We start from the raw sequence: 25,613 nt of genomic DNA on the forward strand, positions 1-25,613 counted from the left end.
ACTGAACTTATACCTGTGGGTGTCAGGAGGCTAACTTGGCAGAAAGACTGTTACTTCTGATATCTAGTGATAGGAAGCTGAGGTCTGTGGAGCCGAAATATCAAGAAGTGATGGGGGAGGGGAGGGATAAATTGGGAGATCAGGACTGACATATACACACTACTTTATATAAAATAGGTAACTAACAAGGACCTACTGTATAGCACAAGGAACTCTACTCAGTACTCGGTAATGACCTATATGGGAAAAGAATCTAAAAAAGAGTGGATATATGTATATGTATAACTGACTCAGTCCGCTGTACAGCAGAAACGAACACAACATTGTAAATCAACTATACTCCAATAAAAATTAATTTAAAAAAAGAAAAGAAGTGATGAAAGGTGAGTGGTGGGTCATCGGTGCTGTTACAGAAATTGTCTAATGTTGGAAGGGTGGGAAGTCCAAATTTGTGATGCTCCCAGCATGTATAAGTGAGGTGCTATTAAAGTCCTTCAATGATGGAATTGAGGGAATGTATACTGCCAAGTATCTGACTTTCATTCCCAGAAAGAACAATAATCAGATTGTGATCCTCAGAGGTAAGCATAGCTCCCAAGAAGGAAGAAGTTCCCTCCTGCTGCATGAATGTCATCTTTCATACAAAAATCAATGCAAAGAACTGCTTCCAAATTCAGCCTCAATGATATACAATATGTGACAACTACTCAAATGACTTAAATGATCCCTATGTAGACCACAGGGCCACTTTTCTTACCTATATGCTAGGGAGCCACCTGCTGTCGAAATAGGATCCTACGGCTACAATTTCTTCCATTTTTTTCCAACTACGTAACTGCATATGCTTAGCTCCAATAATCTAGACTAAGAATTTTATAGAATTTAAGAAGCCGACATAACTTTTAGTGAGAAGTAACCCACAGTACGCTCCCTGTCTCTTTTGCGAGTCAGAAAATATTTGTTAAGCATTTATATCCATTTGTTACACATTGCAATTCTCAAAGAAGTTTCTGTTACACAGGAATTAAGGAAGCGGTCTGCAATAACAAATGTCCCTGCCAGTTTCCTTCTTAGTGTTTTTGGGAATACTGTTCCTTCCCTGAAATTGTCTTTGCCTGTCCCAATGCTACCCAACCTGCAACCTCAGCTCAACTCTTACCTCCTCCATGAAGGTCCATGAAGCTGCGTGGACCTCTGCTCTATCCCTGAGGCACCCCTCTTCTTGGTACTTCATCACACATGCACTGCTTCATGGTGATATAGACTAGGAAACTAACATTTACCATATGCCAGCACTTTGTTGTAAGCACTTTACCTTTATGAACTTATTTAGTTCTCATATTAACCCCTATGAGGTAGTCACTATCATAATCTGCATTTTGCAAAAGAGGAAACTGAGGCCTAGAGAGCTTAAAAAAAGACTTTGTCCAATATCATCAAGGTTATTAAGCAGTGGAGCCATAATTAAACCCATGCATCTGCCTTCCCAACTTGTTTATAAGCACTCAGAGGACAAGAACTAAGTTGCAAAATTCTTTTGAGTTCTTATAGTGTTTAGCCTGGCGCTAGAATCTTAGGAGCACATGTTTATAGTTTTACTACAGTTTACTGATCTTCCAGGAAATCAGAAGACCCAAGGAAGAGGATTGTTGGGTCCCATTAATCAGCCTGATATAAAACAAGTCTGGCAAGAGACTATAGTAATAACAGAGAACTTATACTGGGGCTGTACTATGAGCCTGGCACTGTGCTAAGTATTTTTATATATTAACACATTGAATCCTTTTAATACGTCATTTCAGAGAGGTACTATTATACATATTTTATGGATGAGGAAACTGAAGCATAGAGAGATGAAGTAACTTACTTGAGGTCACACAGACTCCAGCATAAGCCTAACCTATATGCTATCATCTCACACTTACTGTAAAAGGATGTTTATCTGCAAAGGGATTTAGAAATTGTGGAGAACACACAGTGATGAAGATGGCCTTCCTTAGAGAACACGGACTCCTAACCTTGTAATCTCCCAGTAGGACTGCACAGGCCCTTGGGGATCCCTCTGGTTACTGCTGCCAGCACTGAGCTGGCCTCAGGGGGGCACTGCTCCCGTTTTAACACCTCAGCTTTTACACGCTTGCTTTTAAAACTGCGGCAATCTTGAAGCAAGGCTGGAACATTTAAACCAGAATTTACCAAAGTCCAGGGTATTAACACAAATAAAGAAATCATAACAAAAAGTACCATAATCTGGTTACAAGGTGTGGCCCGCTCTCCAAGTTTTGAACAAAATGGAGACTTGACTTTCCTTCCTGCTTTCCATCCTTGTGTCTACCACTCAAAAGCACTCAGCTGGCACCTTTCCTCTTCAAAGTCAGGCCCTTAGAGGGCTGGGTCCAGGAGGATGTGGGACTTTCCTGTGGGGTGAGACAGAATTCAGAATTCCTGTTTCCTTTATGAGGGCCTGCCTTTTCCACAGATGATGGACATGGGAGATGAAGGGGAGATGCCTCCCCTTCAGCCACTCTTCCAGGAATGAGACCTGTTCTTAAGCCTCCGAGGGAGAACATCCCAAATTGAATGTCTGTATAAGATATTTACTGACACGGTAGTAGACGGTCACACACTAACTCCTTTGGTCAGGGTATCAAGAGATTAAAGGAATCCTCACACCGGGATGCCTGAGAGATTAGAGAAGCCAGCAAAATGAATAGAGTCTGGAAGGAACACAGCCGCACGAGCCAGTGTGCATGCGCAAATGCGCCCCCGAGCACGGACTAGGGGGCAGGGATGCACATTCTGTTTCCAGATACTGTAATTTGGGGTGCTAATAACCACCAGGAAGACTGCATGTGGAGACAAAACCGAGGACAGTACACTCGTGCTCACTCCTGCTAATGCTGCCTCCAAACCTGCCAGGAGCCTGGCTACCTTGAGGAGAACCAGACCCATAACTGTAGATGCTCAAAAAGCTATTCGTTACTTTCACCAACTGCCTATGTAATGCTTTTATTTTTTTTTTTAATAAATTTATTTTACTTATTTATTTTTGGCTACATTGGGTCTTCGTTGCTGCACGTGGGCTTTCTCTAGTTGCGGTGAGCGGGGGCTACTCTTCGTTGCAGTGAGCGGGCTTCTCATTGTGGTGGCTTCTCTTGTTGCGGAGCACAGGCTCTAGGCGCGTGGGCTTCAGTAGTTGTGGCACGCGGGCTTCAGTAGTTGTGGCTCATGGGCTCTAGGGCATGGGCTCAGTAGTTGTGGTGCACAGGCTTAGTTGCTCCACGGCATGTGGGATCTTCCTGGACCAGGACTCGAACCTGTGTCCCCTGCATTGGCAGGTGGATTCTTAACCACTGTGCCACCAGGGAAGCCCTTATTTTTTTTAAAACCAACTATTTCTGAATCTGGCAACAATGCTTTACCTAGAAGATTCTTCTCTGGATCTTACCTCCGGAATAAATTTGGTTATTTGCCTCTACAATCCACCACATCTAGGTCAGAATAGATAGACAGACAGACAGACAGACAGACAGACAGACAGACAGACAGACAGACAGATAGATAGATAGATAGATAGATAGATAGATAGATAGATAGACAGATAGATAGATAGACGCTCACCGTGGTCCAGCAATTCCTTCTAATATGGTGCACACCAAAAGTACAAGGCTCTACAGAGTCAGTGGTTACTGACAAGAACAGATGGAACAGTTTCTTCTACTTGAAAAGCATTTCCTTCCTGATCATGTAGAAATTATGTTATCGGTCATGTCTATTTTTTAGATGCAACTGTTTTCTAAGAAAAGCTTCTGTAGACACAGATATCTGTGAGATCTTCACATAAAGGTCCGCAAATGACAGCTCGCAGGCCAACTCCATCCCCCTACCTGTTTATGTATTGCTTGCAAGCTAAGAAGGATTTTTATACTTTCTTAAACCGTTGAAAAAACAAAGAACAATAACATTTTGTGATGTGAAATTCTGTGAAATTCAAGTGTCAGTGTCCGTAGTAAAGTTTGATTGGGACACGGCCATGCTGATCCTAAGCATTGTCTAAGGCTGCTTTCGCTCCACAACAACGGAGTTGAGTAGTTGCAACAGAGATGGTAGGACCTGCAAAGCCTAAATATTTCATATTTGATCCTTAACAGAAAAAGTTTAGCAGTTCCTGACGTAGTGTAACAGGCACTCTTACTTTGATGCATAAACTACATCTTCATTCTTTTTCAGATCATCTCAGTGGCCTTATTTTACAGATGAAGAAATGAGAGGCCCAAAAAGGTTATTAACAGAATGATGCAGAGCCTGAACTAAAACATTTGGCCAGATTGTTTAAGCTCTCTAGACCTTAGTTGCATCACTTATCAAAAAACAGCATTGACCTCATACAGCGGTGGTGGAGGTAGAAGGGAATAATGCGTATATGGGGTTTAGCACAGCGTCTGCCATAAGTGCTTACTAAACACTAAACAGCTGTTTTTATTAGCTCATAATATCATTATTACTATTAAAACTCAGATCTTCTGATTCAGCCTAGTACCTTTTTCACTACCATAAACTGTACTCCGCTCAAAAAAAAAAAAAAAAAGAAAAACAAGAATAGGTTATATAATCACTGGTTTTAAAATGTTTCTGGTGTTTTATCGAGACTTGAGATAGTTTCCACTCACTCCCCAGACATCTGATCCACTCATATCCTCAAGTTTCTACCAAGGTGACATCATAGCGGCCACAGATGGTCTTTGGGGAGATGAATAGCACTTACTGAGGAACATCTACAACCATTTTACCTCTTCTGATCTGTAAAAGGAGGAGAATGCTTGTTCTACATAACTGAAAGCTCAAAGCAGATAAGAGACATGAAGGCGCTTTGAAAAGTGAAATGTCTTTGCAGTAAAATTATACATCTATGAAGTCTTTTGCAAAAGTAGACAATTCCTAAGATCATTATCCATTCATTGGCCATCATTGGCCATCAGGAGGCTTGTCATCTTGTGATCTATGACCTAAATATAATGCTTAGGTTCTCTTTATTCCTTGATTCGGAGAGAAGCAAGCAGTACCCAGCTCAGAACTTTGGAGAGGGTGTCAGTGATGGAAGAAGAGAGAAAATGGTCAGCGGAGGGAAGTGAACAGATCAGGGATCTCCTGAAGCTTCCTGCCATCTACGTACCTAAGCATTACTCACCCACTCACCATGTGTCTCTCTCCTAAGGACCCTCTTTACCTCCATCAATCTGCCTTCCTTCTTCCTCATCTTTCTTTCTCCTCCTGTCTTCCCTGTTTGTTTCTTCTGTCTCTTTTCCCCCACTCCATCCTGCCTCTCCTTCTTTCTCACTTTGTCTGGAGAATGTTATTTATCATTAGTTCTTATAGGATAAAACGCTTCTATTCCATGTTCTTAATGTTATGTTATTCTCCCACTCATGTAAATTGTTGTTCTTATTACTTGAGAAGAAAAAATTAAATAAATAGGACTTTACTGTTTGCAAATGTGTCATTTTGTTAATCCTTGGGTCTTCTCAAAACCCCATTAGAAAGCAGTGTTCCGAGTTACAGAAGTGAAAAATGATAGCAAAAGCTTTCACTCTTTTTTTTTCTGAATAGGAAAGTGTCTCTTGACAACAAAAGAGTTTCCTGCATTGTGAACTTGGAGGATCACTTGGTTGCTTTAGCTCTTTATTTTTACTGGGGACATCTTTCTCTGATCCATTTTGAAGATGTTAATAATCATGCTATCGCCTAGCAAATAAATTCTAGTTCTCTAGCATGGTGTTCGAGAGCCTCCGTGGTTAACCCTGACCTCTCTCCAGCCTTATTTCTCACAACCCACACTTTATGGACCATATTAGATGATTTCCCTGACTCTGCCTTTCCTCCTAAACTCCTCTCTGTTTGAATTACCCAACTTCTCACCAAATCTGCCAACTGAGATTGGACTGGTCCTTCAAGGCCCAGATCAAAACTAGCCATTACATTTCTCTGAACTCCTGCACCCCTTTGTTAATGCCTCCATTGGGGCACTCCCCAGATTTGGAATTGTGTTGTTCTTATCATTGTTTATGAACCCATCCTCTCCCACTACTGTCCGATATATCTCTGTAGTCCCTATGAACTTACACAACAGGTTTTCCATGAGTGCTTAATGAATGACCAAACCTACCACCTCCAGCCTAGATTTCCTATCTAAGATCTGAAAAAAATTTTGATTAAAAATTTTTTTCCTTTATATTTCCATTCCATTTAGGAGTCAAATCCTTATTTAATACCAGATTGTATCTTAGCATTTCTGACATGATGTTTGATATGCCACTGCCAGGTGTTTCTCTACCTAAAATCCTAGCTCTGAGAAAAATAAAAATATCTGCCATAGGCACTTATTCAAGTGCCTGTGATCACAGAAGGACTGGGCAAACATGACTATGAATCTGATGCTGACCTTTAGGATGGCTTTAGGTTTGGTAAAACTATTACATGACCTCAAAGCTGGCTTTACTTTTAGATTCCAGTAATCCAGAAAACACTCTGAATTATTTATTTCTCGGTAATGGGTCTTAAAATGTGATGTTAACATCCTGGAAAAAATTACATTTGAATCTGTTTATAATTGAAAGAGAATATGGTTGATGATATTTCTTGGAAGTGCCCCTCTCTACAAAGAAAGTAAGAATAGGTTATACAATCATTTATTTTTAAATGTTATCGGTGCTTTATTAAGACTCAAGACACCTGATCCACTAATGTCCTCAGGTTTCTGAGAAGGTGACATCATAATGACCACAGATGGTCCTTTGGGAGACAGATATCATTTACTCAGGAAGAAAAGGCAGTATATTTTTAGCTCAGATGTCTTAGCAACATAAGAAATTAATTTTGTTAAAATCAAAAGTCATTCTCTCAAAAATCTACTGCTTTTTTTTTCTCTTTTCAAATTCAGCTATTTCCTTTCAAACCCAGCCTTTTTCATGTTTCCTTTTGAAGACTGTTATAACGTATCCTTATGACCTTTTATAAACAATCCTTTTTTTCTCTTACAGGCTCTTTATATTTAAATAGAAATAAATGTACATGATGGTAGAAATACTACATTGAGCTTATAGGACATAAAGAGACGTGAAGCAAGGTAGGTGGCCTTGGTCCTAGGATTACGGAGGATGTGATGCGTCCATGGTGGAGGACAAGGACATCGTCACCTTTCCTGTCTTCTCAATCACCTTCTCCCTCTGCAGAAAACCTGAGTGCCCCTGACAGCGCCCCTAGTGGTACTAAGTAGGAATGCAAGCATTCTTAAATCAGCGTCCTTAATGCCGCCCTTTGAGATGAAATGGGGGTTAAGTAGTATTCAATAATATTCCTCAAGCTGAGTTCCTGGTCTCTCAGAAGGAATGACTCATAGGTTAAATCTTCAGAAATAGGCTTATGAGTAAAAGCTGGCTGATTTGTTATTCTCTAAAAACCATGCCCAAAGTCGTCTCCTCTTCAACACCCGTACCCCTCCCTGACCCTCCTCAGTGCTTGCCCCACTCCTAGCACAAGAAAATAGCTAAATGCACATTTAAGGTTTATCATAGTCTGAGGGGCATTTCTGGTGAAAACCATATATTTGAAATAATTTAGATACTCATCTTAGGCAGTTTGCCAAAGATTTAAAACACTAAACTATTCCTCCTAGGTGCTCCATACCATCACTTACTGTTTTTATTAATGAAATAGACTGAGGTTTGCAAGGCTGGGCTGGTCAGTTTCTCAGAGGCACTCTGCCTGTAATTGTTGTAGTTTTACACCAGGTAGTGGGGCCAGATACAGAACACAGGTTCATGGGTTTCTTATTCTTAATGTACAGATTCTAGAACTTTCTCAGTTCCAAATGAACTTAGTGTCTCAATAATTCTTCATGGCATTCCCTAGGCCAAAAGAAGTGCCTAACTATCTGGACCTAGGCTAAATCAAGTACCTAATAGGTCTAAACAACTAATAGTAGTAGTTTGTGTGGTATCTGACAAATGTCACCGTGTTTTCCTTGAAATTTAAAAATATCCTGCTTCACCCCCGTGAGTTTGCTACGGCACCTGGGGCAAGTTGGCATACAGTTTGGGAATACAGTCTTAATGTTCTAGGGCATTTAGCAATTAACCCAATTCCAGTTCATGTATGGTTTCCTTATGAAAAATAACCAAATAAAAATTGCCATGATTTCACTTCTCTCTAGATAATAAGACAGTGACATGTATCAACATGGATAGATCTCAAAAACATAATGTTAGGTGAAAATAGGCAAGTTGCAGAATAATGTATACAAAATAGTAGTATCTATTTAAAGTTTACATCTTATTTATGAACACAAATGTGTAGTAAAATGAGGACCGGAAGGACGCACACTCATTTAAGAGAGTGGTTATTTCTAAGGAAGAAAGCGAATGGGATTGAAAGAAGAACAAAGAAGACCCAGATTTTATTTGTAATATTTTATATGTGCTATTAAATATATAAGGCAAACATGACTGCGGCATGAATGTGGCATATAAAGCAAACTATGGATTGAATGTGCTCCCCCAAATTCACATGTTGAAATCCTAGTCCCCAAGGTGATGGTGTTAGGAAGTGGGGCCTTTGACAGGTAATTAGGTCAAAAGGATGGAGCCCTCATGAATAAAATTAGTGCCTTTATAATAGAGAGACATAAGAGTTTGCTTCCTCTCTCTGCTCTCCGCCATGTGAGGATACAATGAGAAGACAGCCATCTACAAGCCAGGAAGTGGGCTTTCATCAGACACCAGATCTGCTGGTACCTTGATCTTGGACTTCCCAGCCTCCAGAACTATGAGAAATAAATGTTTGTTGTTTAAGCCACCCAGACTATGAAAATTTGTTATAGCACCTTGAGCTGATTAAAACAATGACCAAATGTTGATATTTGTTAATTCTGGATAGTGGACCATATAGGTGTTTCTTATATGATTCTCCGTACTTTTCTGCATCAAAACAAAACAAACCAAACACACACACAAATCAGAAAGTACTGAGCAAGAATTAAAAGAGGTAGATCAAGTATTATTTTTCTAGAAAATCTATGACCAACTCGTATCTTTAGCTATTTAATTTAGTTTTGGATCATAAAATAATTCTGAATCCTTTCTGAGGGTCAGAATAACCATGTGATACCTACTTACTCTATTGTATTCAAAAAACCCCCCAGCAGCTGTGCTTTATAAATCAGCTGTTTGCTAATCCTAATAAATTGTAGCTTTTGCTACTAATTAGTTCCAACAGACAGGCAGATTTACATTCAAATTTAACACATTATTGTGTTTAAAAAGAGACCATATCTTGTTAATTTTTTTAAAATTTCAGTATCTTAGGACTTCCCTGGTGGTGCAGTGGTTAAGAATACGCCTGCCAATGCAGGAGACACGGGTTTGAGCCCTGGTCTGGGAAGATCCCACATGCCGCAGAGCAACTAAGCCCGTGCGCCACAACTACTGAGCCCAAGTGCCACAACTACTGAAGCCCGAGCGCCTAGAGCCCATGCTCCACAACGAGAAGCCACCACAATGAGAAGCTTGTGCACCGCAAGGAAGAGTAGCCCCTGCTAGCCGCAACTAGAGAAAGCCCGCGTGCAGCAACAAAGACCCAACACAGCCAAAAATAAATAAATAAAATTTAAAAATAAAAAGAATTTCAGTATCATATATAATAGATGTTCAATAAACGTCTTTGGAATCAGTAAAACTAACCTATCCTTTTCTCAGCATTTAAAAAAAAATTTTTTTTAACAACGAGAAAAAAACGTTTAGGCAACATTATGTAGGAGTTTTATAATATGGCTTGTAATTTTTATTATTTTTAAACATTATATTAATTGTTACTATAATACATTCATATGGTTCAAAATTAAAAGGTTTAAACTGATGTACAATGAAAGCTAAGGCTCCATTCAACACTTGATCCCCAGCCACTCAATTCTCTCCTAAACAGGCAACCAGAATGACCAGATTTTTGTATATGTCTAGAAAAGAGATATTTTATACACATACAAGCAAACACATAATAACATATCCGTACTCATGGCTCTATGTACCATCTAGAGATGATATCGATTAAACAGTCATTTGGATGTCTAATAGATGTTTCAAATTCAACATGTTCAAACTGAATTCCTGCTCTTTTCCCCCCAGACAGCTTCCCCTGCAGCGTTCCCATCCAGTCCATCACGACCCCAGCCTTCGGGCTGCTCAGTCGTCCCTGATCCCTCTCTTTCTTTCACACGCCACATCCAGTCTGTCAGGAAAGCCTACTCACTACTTTGAAAATGTTTCCAGAGTCTGGTCTCTTCCCACCAGCTCCTCTGCTGTCTCCCAGGCGGCAGCCAACGGCCCCTCTCAGCAGGATCACTGCCCTCCACGGCTCCCGGTGCTCTTGCTGCTTCCATCCGGCTCTCCCACAGCCTGGTCTCCACAGAGCGCAAGAGGAATCCTTTTACACTGTAAACCCTAAAATGCCACACTGTACCTCCAAACCCTGCATGGTTCCCTGTTCATGCAGAATAAAAGTCAACCTCCTTACAAGGCCCTGCATGGACCAGCCTCCCATCATCTTCCGAACCTTTTCCTACTCTTCTTTCCAGCTCACTCTGCCCAGCCTCTCTGTGGCTCCCAGTGCACAGCAGACACAGTCCTGCCTTAGGGCCTTTTCCTCACTCTTCTCACAGATCCTCTCCACAAACCCCCTCACCTCCTTCAAGTCTCTTCAAATTTTGCCTTCTAAGGCCCAACTTGACCACGCTGTTTGTAACAATGCACGTTATCTTCTTCCCCTCCCCCAGCCCCCCGATCTCCCACGCTCTGCTCTATTTTTACCCATAGAACTTACCAGTTTCGGATATACTATATTATGTTCACATTTGTTGTTTACTGATGGTCCCCTTTAACAGAATGTAAGCTCCACTACGGTTGAGATCTTTGTCTGTTTTGCTATGGACACATCCCAAGTGTGGAGTGTGATGCCTGACACAGAGCAGATGCTCAAAGATATTTGTTGAAGAGGTGAATGTATACATAGATTTATACTATGCATATCATTAGAACCTTGACTTTTCACTTAATGACATATTCATTCATTCGACAAATATATCTTGGAAGTCTAGGAAGTTTTTTTATCAGCACATATATTTTTTTCTCCTTTTTTATGGAAGCTTATTATTTCATTGGAATTGCAGCATTAGAAAGATGTACCATAATTTACATAACCAGTTCTATTGTTTCTAGTCTTTTGTTTTTACAGATAATACTGTAATGACAATCTGGTCCATATATTATTTTACATGTATAAGAATATCTGTAGGATAAATTCCTGGAAGTGGAATTGCTGGGTCAAAGGGTATATGCTTTTTAGTTATAATAGGTATTGCCAAATTGAATTCCATAGAACTTGTACTAATTTATGTTCCCTCCAGCCATGTATGACAGTGTTTGTTTTCTCACACTTTTACCAGCACAGTTTTATAATTTCTTATCTTTGCTAGTCTGATAGGTAGAAAATGAATTTTTAATGAAGTTTTAATTTGCATTCCTCTTATTTTGAGTGATTGGAACATTTCTTCATAAGTTTAAATGATGTTTGATTCTTTTTCTATTTTCTAGTTATATTTTTCATCTATTTTTCTATTGGATTGCTGATCCACTCCTTATTGATTCCTAGAAGTTATCTATATAGTAGAGAAATTAGCCCTTTGCCTACATAGGAAATGGAAATATTTTTCTCTTGTTTGTGGTTTGTCTTTTGACCTTGCTTATGATTTCTGGCCTAGCAGATTTTTAAAAAGCTTTTAACGAAGTTGAATTTATCATTTTTATTAATACTTTTTTCTTCTGGGCTTTATGACAAACATAAAAGGCTATCCTCAATCTGATTTATTTAAACATTCTCAAGTGACTTCTAATATTTTTGCAGTTTTGCTTTTACTTTTAAACCTTTGGTCCACCTAGAATATATTTTAATGAATTATAAGATAGGATTCAATCATCTCTGCCCTCAATGACTATCTAGTTACCTCCAAACCATTATTTAAATAAGGCATCTTTTCTTTACTATTTCAAGATGCCATTTTTGTCTTATGTTTAATTAATAAGTGACATTAAAGAGATTTGAAATTGAATGTTCCATATTTTGGAACAACACCCCTAAGTTTTCCCTATACCTTTACATTTTATTCTTAAATTCTATTCTGTGTCATCGATTCTTGTGTCTGTTCATGCCCCAGGACTACTTTTTCAGTTTCTAATGGCATAGAGTGAAAAGGCTAGTGCCCCATCATTGCATTTATTGTCAGAATATCCCTAAAAATTCTTGCTGCTTATTTTTCCACCTGAAATTTATTTTTTTAAATATCTTTATTGGAGTATAATTGCTTTACAATGTTGTGTTAGTTTCTGCTGTACAACAAAGTGAATCAGCTATAGGTATACATATATCCCTCCACCTAAAATTTAGAATCAGCTTGTCTATTACCTCTCAAACAATGCCAAGACCAAGATCAAAAACAACAGTAACAATAGCAACCCTGAAGTATTTCGGTGGGTTCCGATTACATTCACACTCTCCAGTTCCAATCCTAGCTATTACCGTTACTGTACTGAAATCATTGAAAAACAAAGTCTTTTCCTATTTTGTCTCTGAGCTAACTCTTGCTGGACTTCTGGTTGCAGGAGCACGCATAGTTTCATCTTTATGACTGCCCTGGGCTGTTGTTCTGGGCTCTGAGCCCCACGATCCTCATATCCCTTCATTTGTTTTTTTTCATGCTATAGCATAATTTAAAGCAGTTTGTTCAAAATCATAATTATAAGGGACTTACCTTAATATGCCTTTTATTAACTTCTTTTACACAGAAGTCTTATAATCCTGAAACTATCTTGCAGTCATTCCAATTCAAGTCTGTGTGTTGTGATTCTGACCTTTAAACTTGTAAGCATACCTTCCACTTGAGTTCTTAAAGATTCAGACACACGGCCGGTTTCTATGCACCCACTCAGGTGAAGTACGTATTCTATCTTGCAGCTTTCTGTTCCTTAGCAAAGTGCTTAACATCTGTAGTCAATAAACATACTCCACAGGGTGCAAGAGAAAAAAGGAACTGAATAAAACAATTTTAAAATAAATGTCAGCAGGCATCTCATAAGATTAAATTTTTAAAGCTAAAATAAAGTTCTACTCACCATTGACTAAATATACTTTAAAATCTACAAGCAGTAGATAGACTATAATTCACATCCATGTATATATATATATATATATCCATAAAATACTGAGGAAATAAAAATTAATAAAATCGGTACATTCTAAAAATTAGAATCAGTGGCTATAGGATTTGCATGAAAAATGCAGAGCCATATATGACTTGTGATCTCATTTCTGTAGGGATGAAAAATAACAATAACTAACAGTTACCAAATACTACTTGTTTGTCAAGAAGTCTTTTCAGGCAATCAGTCTCATGTTGATGACTGAAAGAGGCAAAGAAAAGGCCTGGAGATGAGACCCAAGGAGTGACTTGGTCACACCCTTCTAGAGTGTCGTTCTCCCTGAGCAGCTTGCCTCAATTCCTCAGCAATAGAACAGTGGGGTTTATTCCCATAATGTTCCCATTACTTGGCGGATGCTCCCTGGCCGAAGTCCACTGAGTGTATCTCTGAAACCAGACAGTATGAAGCCAGACCATGACTCCGGACTCCCTGGAATGGGTGACAGCAGTTGTAGCATTGCCTTTTGTGTCTTCCTGAGGCCTCTGACAAAGAGGCTGGAATTTCCTTGTATTCCAGAAAACCCAGAGATGGTATTTTGTCAAGTAGGAAGCTGTTGGCCCCTGAACCAACAGGGGAAACAACCATCTACTAGTGGCCACCTAACAACCTCAAGAAGAACAAAACCATATGAGAACTAGGAAAATTTATCTTTGAGATCGTAGAATCCACTTTGCTGAAAACAAAATTTAAATCAAGCCATTCCTTCGCAAATGTGGACAGGACTAAGCACAAAGCAAGTGTACCAGTTTGGCTAGCAGGCTACTGATGGTAGATATTACCGCCTTGGCAGTACAACATGACATGAGTTAGAAAATGAGCTGTGAGCCCATTACTGCTACTTCTCCAGCCCTCGACAGTGTTATAATGCATGTACTCACTATCCTTCTACCCACTTAGCTGACTTCTCTAAGAGTAAGGACCACCACCTATTTCACGTACCAAGAACCCGAGCATCTAACACGGCACCTGGTATACAGTAGGTTGCTTCCTACTGCATGTTGAATAAACAAAATCAATAATTAACATCCCATACATCTCTATGATTTCTAGAGATGTAGATTCTTTAGAACAGATTGTAGAGCTTCTAGAGATATGTAGATTTCTAGCTGAAATGCCTAACTCTATGGATACATTCTATTATGTAATTAAATGATAATCCTTCAAATGGACCAGTAATAGAAATAGCTTTCCTTGGGAATACTGAGTCAGGGGAGAGGGGATGGGAAATACTTATGCATAGAGTGATATGTCAAGGATACTACCTGGTCCTGGAGTTTGTTGTGGGTCCTCAGCAGAGAGAGTCCAGTGGATCTTAAAGTCCAGTGGTAGGAAACAGACACCCAAAGCAGGTCAGATGGAAAGAGCGCTATGAGAAATAGGAAATATCACATATGGTTAAAAGTAAGGAAAGGCAGATCGATAAACTTGGATCCCTGCTAGTTTTAAGACCTAACATGCAGTTGCTATGTAGAAAAGGATAATTTGAACTTCATTCAATTCAATATTAAAGTGTTTCTATTTAGAACTAGAGTAAAACCATTGGTTTTCAATCCTGCTAGTTGGAATCAGATGGTACTGCGTTGAATGCATCTGCACTTTTCAAATGGAGTGACTTGATGGGGAATACCCAACCTCGATGTGCTTGAATTTCTTTAGCTGGTTGCCATGAGGCAGGAGCTGAATAACGCAGGTGAAGCACTCACGCATGCCCTGGCTTCCAATAACTGGACAGCAAAAGGCAACGGTTTCTTCTTTCCTCTTCTGAGTGATCTCAGCCAAGCAGAAAGGAGAGCTTATTAGAGGCAGCAGAATGTCAAAACCCTCTGTTCTGTAAACAAACCTATTTTGTCAAATAGTGTCTACATGATGCCAGTGAAAAAAAGGCCCCCAAAGCTAGAATATGCAGGCTATGAATAGGTCAAATGGAATCAAAGTTAGAGAAAGACAATACTAGAATGACTTCTTTGTCACATAAAGGTCCAGTGATTACTAAATAGCCCGACTCCTGTGCTTTGTGACTGCTATGGGGGTGAGGTAGCTTCTCCATCTCTCCTAGGGATGCTAGGCACCTGTTTCCCAGCCTACAGGTCTACTGTCTCTGAAAACAAGGTTCTTTTCTTGGTGGAATGACTTCTATAAAATTTAACTACAGTAATTTCTTAGGGTCCTCAAATTAAGTTCCCAGATGGCCTCCAGGAATTAACATAGCTTCCTAAATATCAGAAACCATGGGAGCTGCATAGACTCCTACTGTACAGGGAGCCTCTAAGACAACTAAGAAAAATGCACTTTAAGCTCTTTTGTCTGTTTGTTTTTGGCTGCGCCTCGCAGCTTACGGGATCTTAGATCCCTGACCAGGGATGGAACCCAGGCCCCAGCAGTGAAAGTGCCAAGTTCTAACCACTGGACCACCAGGGAATTCCCTAAGCTCTTTTTAAAGTAACTTTCCAAAATGGTTACAATTTTAATAACTTGCATGGGGCTTAGTATCTAAGATCCAGAGTGGCTTTTCTAGGTATTGTACTCAAAGTAATTGGTACCAGGAGAGTTACTAAGTGTTCTCAAGACAAGTTATACTAAAAATTGGTTCACTCAGGGAATCTTACTTTCTGAAAATAGCCTTAGTCTCAATCAGATTTTGTTAGAAAATCTGAGTAAGTGTCCCACTGAGATTTCAAAGACATACCTCACTTTCAGTTTTTCACTTGACATTGTAATTCTCACCTTTGAGCTTCAGGCAATTGATCTGTCTCAGGACCCGCCAGGGACTCTGCCCTTCTCGACACCTGCGTGGTGAGGGGGAGCTCTGGGTTATGCCCCTCCATAAATTCTTTCCTGGGCTCCGCATCAGGAGGGTTCCTCAAGCACATTCAGGGGAGGCTGATCAATTCTTGGCTCCCAGCCCATGCCCACTGGAAGAGCAAGGGTTCTGCACAGTAATTCAGACTTGCCCGCTACATTTCCAATGTGTTTTGAAAGCAGTGCACCCTTGACGCCTACTCAGTGTTTACACAGGCACTAAATTAGGCTCTGTGCTGTAACGGTGGAAAACACATGGCTCTGCAGTCAAACAATTTGTCATTTTTCAACAAGCAACTTTCCTTCTCTGAGTCTCAGTTTCCTAATTTTCAAAATGGGGGTAATAGGAGGCATCTTACGGGGTTGCTGTGAGATTTCAGTAAGACAAGGTTTAGTAAGGAATTTAGTGCAATAGATGATACCTAGCAGATGCTCACTCAGTGGTCGTTGCTGTATTTTCCATTGTTTCCTTTTTTTATCCACAAGGATCATCCTTATCAGTATCATGGAAACAAGAGACTGCTGAGGGCTTCCCTGGTGGTGCAGTGGTTAAGAATCCGCCTGCCAGTGCAGGGGACACGGGTTTGAGCCCTGGTCTGGGAAGATCCCACATGCCACGGAGCAACTAAGCCCATGCACCACAACTACTGAGCCTGAGCTCTAGAGCCCGCGAGCCACAACTACTGAAGCCCACGAGCCACAACTACTGAAGCCCGCGCACCTAGAGCCTGTGCTCCGCAACAAGTGAAACCACTGCAATGAGAAGCCTGAGCACCGCAACGTAGAGTAGCCCCCGCTCACCGCAACTAGAGAAAGCCCGCGCACAGCAACGAAGACCCAATGCAGCCAAAAATAAATAAATAAATAAATGTATTAAAAAAATAAAAAATAAAAGAAACCGCTGAGAAGTTCCGTAGATGGGATTATGGAAACACGAGGGAGGTCTCATTTTTAGTTTACTATCAGCTTTTTCTGCCCTTTAGAGCAGATTATCCATCCACCTTGAACTTTAATTCTCAGGGGTATATCTTGGAGACATTCAAGCTAGAAAGAACTGTGGTTTGAAGTGATCAAAGTGAAGGATTTGGGTAAGAGTAAAGATACTGTTTCTTCAATTTGGCCTTGGGACAGGCAGAGCAGAATGAGAACAGAGGACTGAAGAGGTCCCCTCCCCTCCGTGGTTCGTGCTGACTCCAGGCTCTAAGGCGAAAAGCAAGTGGGGCTCTGGGATCAGGTCAGTCTGTCCTGACAGAACCCCCTGTGATCACCCCTACAACAGGGGGGCTGATTAGCACTGTGGGGAAGCGGGGGGAGGAGTCCTCTGGTGGGCAGGTCAAGCTGGGATCAGGACAGTAACAAGATCTCTAACTCTGCCCTTATTGGAAGCATCCACATTACTTTAAAAACCCTAAGGGAGCTAACGGTTGGGATTGGGGTGGGAGCTGAGGGTGAAGTATCAATATAAACAAGGAAAATACTAAAAACACAGATAATTTATTCCAATCTGGTTGAAGCCTGAGAAGCTAGATTCCTTTTTCCAAACCAAAAATAAGTCGCCTGCTTTCTTTTTATGTTACGCACTGTATCACGGATACCAAAAGACACACCTTCACTGTGGCCATGAAGTGAACGTCTTCAGAAGATGCTTTCCTTCTGCTTTCCTTCCTTGTGCTCAGCTGCGAATCTGGTGAATGACTCCAATAACTCAGACACACAATCCTAGGTACAACTTCCTTTCACTTCTAGAAGGGACAAAAACGATGCATGCCGTAGAGGACAGACCACGTCCTTTTGGTCCTCATCAGAGAAGCCACGAAGACACGCACCTGCAGAGTCAACCAACCAGGCACCAAGGCCTTTACATCTGAACAAAAATAATGATGGAAGGCGTGGGCTGAAGACTGACTCTGTGGATTTGAAACCGGCTCTGACCCTTCCTCGCTGTATGACATTGAGAAAGTGACTTGACCTGTCTGTGCCTGTGTTAATGGTTCCTACCTTTCACAGCCTGCTGTGAACATGAATGAGTCCACTTGTGTACGCACAGTTGGCGCATGCTAGCACTCCCCAGTGTCAGCTGCTGTTCTTATCTATTCAAGTCTGCAAAACCCAGGTCTCTCTCATGTAACCATCTGCCTGTGCCTTGTGATATTTTGAATTCCCTCTCTGTCACTAGCTGTGTGCCCTGGAGAAAGTTACTGAATCTCCCTGAGCCTCGGTTTCCCTCTCTATAAATTGGGGGCAGTTATAATTACTTTCAAAAGTCATTGTGAGGATTAAATATTAAGGTTTTTAAAGTGCTTCACATGTAGAGAAAAGGGAACCCTCCTACACTGTTGAGAATGTAAATTGATGCAGCCACTATGGAAACACTACGGAAGTTCCTTAAAAAACCAAAAATAGAATCACCAGATGATCCAGCAATTCCACTCCTGGGCTTATAACCGGAAAAGATGAAAAGCCTAATTTGAAAAGATACATGTATCCCAATGTTCACTGCAGCACTATTTACACTAGCCAAGACATGGAAACAACCCAAGTGCCCATCAACAGACAACTGGTTTAAGAAGATGTGGTATATACACAATGGAATATTACTCAGCCATAAAAAGAATGAAATATTGCCATTTGCAGCAACATGGATGGACCTAGAGAATATCATACTGAGTGAAGTAAGTCAGACAGAGAAAGACAAATATTATATGATATCACTTATATGTGGAATCTAAAAAATAATACAAATGAAGCTATATACAAAACAGAAACAGACTCACATAGAAAACAAACTTATGGTTACCAAAGGGGAAAGAGGTGGGGGGAGGGATAAATTAGGAGTATGGGATTAACATATACACATGACTATATATAAAATAAACAATAAGGATTTACCATATAGCTCAGGGAACTATATTCAATATCTTGTAATAACCTATAATGGAAAATAATCTGAAAATATATATATATATAACTGAATCACTTTGCCGTATACCTGAAACTAACACAATATTGTAAATCAACTATACTTCAACTTAAAAAAAAGTGCTTCACACATGTAAATACATACATAGTAGTTTTCATGTTATCATTTGTCAAAATGGGATAACAACCACCCCTGTCCTGCCTATCCCATTGACTGCTATGAGAAGAACGTGCTGGAAAAAGCAGTGTAAAGTACTGTATAAATGTTCTGACTTCCAGCCCCTAGGCAATCGATTAGTATGGACCGCAGTAGTCCTGCAGAATCAGGAAGCTAAACACTAGGAGAGTGTAGTCCATTATGCAGTTGTAAACAAATCACTACTTTTATCATTAGGAAATCCCAGACCGGTCAATGTAAACAAATCCACCTAGGGCCTGCTTGACAATAGCACTTTTTAATTTACTGAAAATGGCTTTCCAGGTATTTAATTTTAAAGCCACCAATATAAGTTGGTGATTAATAATTTAAGGATGCTACATTAAAGTGGATAGATTTTTTTGGAGCAGTCTTTATGGCTTGGGTTTTCTTCCATTTTAATTCAGTAGATGTTGACATTTGTTGGTCCTGAGCATTGTGGTACAGAATGATTTTCTGCATTTTGACCTAAAGGAGATGAGCTCCAAGCACTCCTGGGCTTGGGTATAAACATAAGGGGACTCCCCATCCCTGAGGCAAGGAATCTGACCTCTAAAGACATATTTTTCTTTCACAAATGGCAAATATAAGAGAGTCCTTTCTGAATTATTTTATATAGGCTTCCCAGAATTTAAGTTTTATCCTATTGAATCTGAGAAACTTTGCTTTTTTTCCTACAAAGCTATTGCAGTTCACCAAATAATAATCTTTAGACTAGATTACTAGACATACTGGATTACTAGACACACCTCTCCACAACGGAAACCATCTAAGAACATGTCCCTTTACTGTTTTTTAACTGCAACAAATACTAAAATAGTTAAATGTCTGATGTAAACGTGAGTAAAGCCAGATACAGAAGTATGTTTAGACTTCTTCCAAGAAATCTTCTTCCCTCCTAGTCAGTTTTGACCCCCCTCACTGTTACCTCTCCTCCATTAGACTTGGAACCTCATTGTAGCCTGGAATGTGCTTTTGAATATTTTGGTTTTTCATCAAAATGCTCACAGCTCACTAGTCCCCTGCACATAACCAGGGATCAATAAATGGTTTTTGAGTGAATTTATTTAGCCTTTAGAACAATGTCTTTTGTAGTGCCATTTCAGATGAAGACTTCTAATCAAGAGTTGCTTGGTTCTCCTGGGTAAGAAGACTGGAAGGTGTTTTCTTTCTTTCTGGCAGAATAAAATCTGCATGTCCCGGTGAGAGCTTCGGAAACGTATAATTGATGTAGTTTTGAAACGCTACCCTGGTTTCCTGTAACTCCTCCTCCAGGAAATCTTTCCAATTTGTCATGATTCCCAGTTGCTTCGCCATGGACAGCAGCTCCCCCTGCGTGTTAAGCAGTTTGTCCATCACATTTCGAAGCGTGGCCTGATGTGTTTTCTCTGCTTCTTGAAGCACTTCCTGAACCTCTTCTTGCTTCTGTCTCTGAGCCACGCAATAGTAGACGTTCATTGCATGTTCTTTTTCCTTTATCAGATGGCTCACACTCTTCTTTTGATCCTTCATAACTGTGACACCAGCTCTCAAAAGTTCCTCCATGGTCTTTCTACAGAAAGGAATAAGGGTTGAATATTAATAGTTAGATGGATTAGCCACCAAAAAAAAAAAGATTTTGTCTTTCACCGCAGATGTAGGAGAAATGATTTCATGGTTTACATGAGCCACCAGTCTGAGACAGGCTGGTAGAGATGAGCTTTGATTAGATGTTAACAATAAAAAAATATTTTTTAGAGCAGGGAAGGAGCACATTGATTTCCCCACTGTGGGCTAGGGTGAGGCCACTAGTCTAGTGTCTGACGCTAACTTTAGGGACTCGAGTTCACTGTGGTCAGAAAAATATGAATGCAGAGTTCTAAAAAAATGAAGAACTAGGCTCAGATTTCCAAACCCTTAAAGAAAGCATTTCTATATTTCAACCCAGCTACTCACCTTTAGCCAGAGGGGAGGAAACTGTCTCACAGGGTGAGTTTAGCCCTACTGTTGATTCTATCTGAGCAATACTCTAAGACAGCAGCCTCAAACTTTTTGGTCTCAAGATCACTTTTCGCTCTTAAAATGACGAAGAAACCCAAAGGACTTTTGTTCATATGGGTTATATCTAGTGACCTAACAGTTTTAAAAGTTAAAAGTCAGACATTTAACCAACATTTATAAATTCATGTGAAGTATCGATAAATCCATTAAACATTAACATAAAACACCTCGTAGGAAAAATATTGTTTCTAAATCAAAAAACTTTTGGTGAGAAAAGTGGCATCATTTTACATTTGTGGCAAAACTCTTTACTGTCTGACTTAATAGAAAAAGGTGCTAGATTTTCATTTTGTTTCAATCTGTTGAGATATCACACATCATAAAACCCTGGAAAACACCACTACATATTCATGAGATAGAGTGAAAAGGCAAATCACATCTTAGTATTATTAAGAAAATAGCTTTGACCTTGGGGACCTGCTGAAAGGGTCTGGGACCATACTTTGAGAACCATTGCTGAATGAATTCATAGGCCTCTGGTTATAATGTATATAATTATATAGAATTTATAGCAGCCAACTATAAACTCAATAGTAACTCAATGATTAATATATTAACTCAATGATTACTCAAACAAGTCTATGAGACAGTTCAGTCTATGAGGCCTATTTTATAGATGAGGAACTGTGGCTCAGAGAGGTCAAGCAACTTGCTCAATTTCACTTTATTAGAAAAAGTGGCAAAACAAGTGCTACAACCCAGGCAGTCTGGGTTCAGGACAAATCTCTTAGCCATTGAGATACACTTCTGGTGGATATCTCCTGATACCTAGTTGGAATAGAACCTCTAAAGATTTGAGGATTAAAAAACCTACAAATGTTGAATTCGAGTATTTATGATTGTTAATAAAAACCCTCGGGCTTCCCTTGGTGGCGCAGTGGTTGAGAGTCTGCCTGCCAATGCAGGGAACACGGGTTCGAGCCCTGGTCTGGGAAGATCCCACATGCCGCGGAGCAACTAGGCCCATGAGCCACAATTACTGAGCCTGCGCGTCTGGAGCCTGTGCTCTGCAACAAGAGAGGCCACGACGGTGAGAGGCCTGCGCACCGCGATGAAGAGTGGCCCCCGCTTGCCGCAACTGGAGAAAGCCCATGCACAGAAACGAAGACCCAACACAGCCATAAATAAATAAATAAATAAAATTTAAAAAAAAAAATTCAAATGAAACAACCTTTTAAAAAAAAAATAAAAAAATAAAATAAAATAAAAACCCTCCCCTCTCTGCCTCCTAGTCTAATACAGTCCTTCCAAGACTTATCCCAGCTCCTACCCTCCAAGATGCAGTTCTCTCAGTCTCTGATTCTTTCAACTTGACTTTCAAACCTGACAGATTTTCCCAGTCTGGAGGTAAACATCATTTGTCCTGAGCCTCTCCAGCTGCTATGCTATTTTTCTCATTCCCTCTCCCACCAACTAGGCTATATCCATTATTAATAACAAGGGTCACCATTTATTGAGTACTTACTGTGTCCCAGGGACTGTGCTAAGCAATTTACATGCACTATATCTCATTTAATTTTCACCCACTGAAGCCGGTTCTATTTGTATTTATTACCTCTTATTATTCCCACATAACAGGTGAGGAAAGTGAGGCTTGGGGAGACAGTTATTGTTCAATGTCACACAATGGGGCAAATCGGAGAGTTCCTGCCCTTCAGTAGAAAACATTGCCTGCTTCAATAGCATAAGAGATCACTATACATTTCTTATCAGGAGGGCAACACACTGAAAATAACATTTTAGAATTGTTATTCTGGGGCTTCCCTCGTGGCGCAGTGGTTGAGAATCTGCCTGCCAATGCAGGGGACATGGGTTCAAGCCCTGGTCTGGGAAGATCCCACATGCCACGGAGCAACTAGGCCCGTGAGCCGCAACTATTGAGCCTGCGCGTCTGGAGCCTGTGCTCCGCAACAAGAGAGGCCGTGATAGTGAGAGGCCCACGCACCACGATGAAGAGTGGCCCCCGCTTGCTGCAAATGGAGAAAGCCCTCGCACAGAAACGAAGACCCAACACAGCCAAAAATAAATAAATAAATAAATAATTATAGAATTGTTATTCTGATAATATCAGGTAAACTGAATCCGAGTTGGGTGAAGTAGAGAGACCAATTCGTACTATTTTGTAACATTCTGAGTGTACAATGATCTAAATTAATGATGAAAGAGAAAGGGATAGGAAGAGGGAGAGAAAGGGGGAAATACAAGGAATATTACAAAGTCACAAGTGCCAGAATTCGTTATTGCTAGGATTTAGGGGCTACAGAAAGAAGAGGAATCAAAACCAACTTCCTGATTCTCAGCCCAGGTCACAGGACAATAGAGGCATAGATAGTGTTCAGAAGGTGCATCTACACACAACCTTAGGATTCAGGCTGATGATTTATAAAATCTTTAGGATGTCGGTGAGATTGTGGAGATGATGATCAGAGCCCGTGGTGCTTAGATCAGAAGGAACTGGAAGGCATTTCCTTGAGCCAGCCCCAAATCCCCAAGGAGGAAGTTACACCCCTTCTCCAGAACCACGGCTCCATCACAAGCAGGTGGGAGTTTCCTACTAGGTCGGCCTGGCTTTCTCTGGACCCACACAGAGGAGGTGTCCATCTAAGGGGCTGACTAAAAAGCTCCACCAGAGCTGATCTCAGGTACATCTGCTCAAAGTGTACCTTAGATGACACCAGCTCCCACCCTCCATGACAGCCCCCTTTAAACTCCTTACTACCAAAATCTGTTCTCGCTTAAAAGGATCTGATATTTTTTTAAATGTCCTTTCCAACTTTCGCCAGTTATTTTCCCAGTGTTGGTACAGTAAAAACCAACACTTCATTTCTCCATAGGCAATTCCTAAGTTATGCAGGGATCTGTTTCCAAAATTCATTTGTGCATCCAATGTTTGGAGAAACACTGAACATAGCAGATCGTTTGCCAGGTGAGCCCACAAGGAGCTATTTCACTTGAACTACAGGGCTCTTAGCACTATTTTAATTAGCTATAACCAGTGTGTTTTTAAGGAAAATATATTCTGATGTTCTACCTGAGACGCTGGGAACCTATTGCACCTGGTCTGCAGGACGATTAGTGATACCCAAGCTGGGGCGGTAGACATCAGACGGGGCGGGGAGGAGAGGAGGCATCTCCAGAGTCCAACCTTCAGCAGCGCGTTTATATCTCTGGGGTATTAATGCTCCCAACTCCCCTTGGCTCTGCCTCATTAAACTCCCGACCTTCCCCTCCATGTGTTTGCTCATGCTGTCCCCACTCTTTTCAGTCCTTCACAAATGGGACCTCCTCCCTTCTCTCTAAGGCCCAAACCAAGACTACCTTCCTCCAAGAAACCCACCTCACCACACAGCCCACACACTCTTTGCTTGATCTTTCCAGGACAGAGAACTCCTCCAGCACCCATGTGTTCTTTGCACAAGTCCCTCTAGCCTTGCTCAAAGGGGACAGTTATGCTTTAGTTATGTCACATAATGTTGAGGCAAGAGCCTTACCCCTCAGTGCCCGAGCTCAGAACCACATCCCCAGAAGGCACTTGATGAACCCTGGTGAAGTGAGCACGGTGGCGTAAGGGAAGGTCACAAGCTTCGGTATCATACACACCAGGGTTTGTATCTTCTCCAGGTGACCTTGGGCAGTTGCTTAGTCTCTCTCTAAGACTCAGCATGTTCCTCTGAAGATATGAAAGATGACTCAATCCCCCAGGAAGGGATATGAGGATTCAATGAGAAGCATACAAAGGGCCTTGCATGGTCTAGTGTGGAATAAAGGGCAGCTGTCACCAGGAATTACAGCCATGACCACACACATCCCTGAGCAGTCACTTCAGTCATGCCTTTGCCTTGGGCGAGAAAATACTTAGAAACTTTCCGAGCAAGATGTTTCTTTCTTTTTTCTTTTTTTTTACCTTTAAGAGAAAGAGTACAGTGTCTCCTAGATAATCTGTTTAGAACTCAATCACCTCAACCCACAAAGAAAGTTTTCTGAGCATTTAACAAACTTGTCACAATATGTAAGTATTCTGAATCCTGAAGTCTTGAGTGAAAGTTTGGAGCCAAGTAAGAGATCCACAGTGGAATCCTCAACAGTGGCCCTTCTCCATATATTAATTTCTGCAAATGCTCTAAAGAACGCTGGAATCTAGCAATGTCTCGAAATAAGACCTGGTGTGCTGCAGAGTGGGTTCAGCTGATTGGAACAAACTTGAACCTTTGATAACTATTTAAAGGACACCCACCATGCACGAGGTTCTCCGCCAGGCACTTGGGACACATCAATAACAAAATGGACATTCTAGATGGATATACTTAAATAACAGGCATGGGAGTTCCCTAATCTTAGTCAACTGGCTTAATGAAAGG

The 25,613-nt window shown here is 40.7% G+C and overlaps 1 protein-coding gene across 1 annotated transcript in view; it reads right to left on the reverse strand.

Moving 5' to 3' along the window:
• The window catches only part of LOC309666530 (uncharacterized protein C6orf163 homolog), a 55,553-nt gene that overhangs the window by 11,808 nt on the left and 18,132 nt on the right, over positions 1-25,613 (reverse strand). Inside the window, 4 exon segments of the mRNA XM_082474021.1 lie at positions 12,854-13,132; positions 14,564-14,667; positions 14,934-15,062; positions 16,026-20,767. Coding sequence (XP_082330147.1) covers positions 20,332-20,767 — 436 coding nt within the window. The 3' untranslated portion in view covers positions 12,854-13,132; positions 14,564-14,667; positions 14,934-15,062; positions 16,026-20,331.

Source organism: Balaenoptera physalus, assembly GCF_965194825.1.
Source record: "Balaenoptera physalus genome assembly, chromosome: 9".
In the NCBI taxonomy this organism is placed as follows: Eukaryota; Metazoa; Chordata; class Mammalia; order Artiodactyla; family Balaenopteridae; genus Balaenoptera; species Balaenoptera physalus.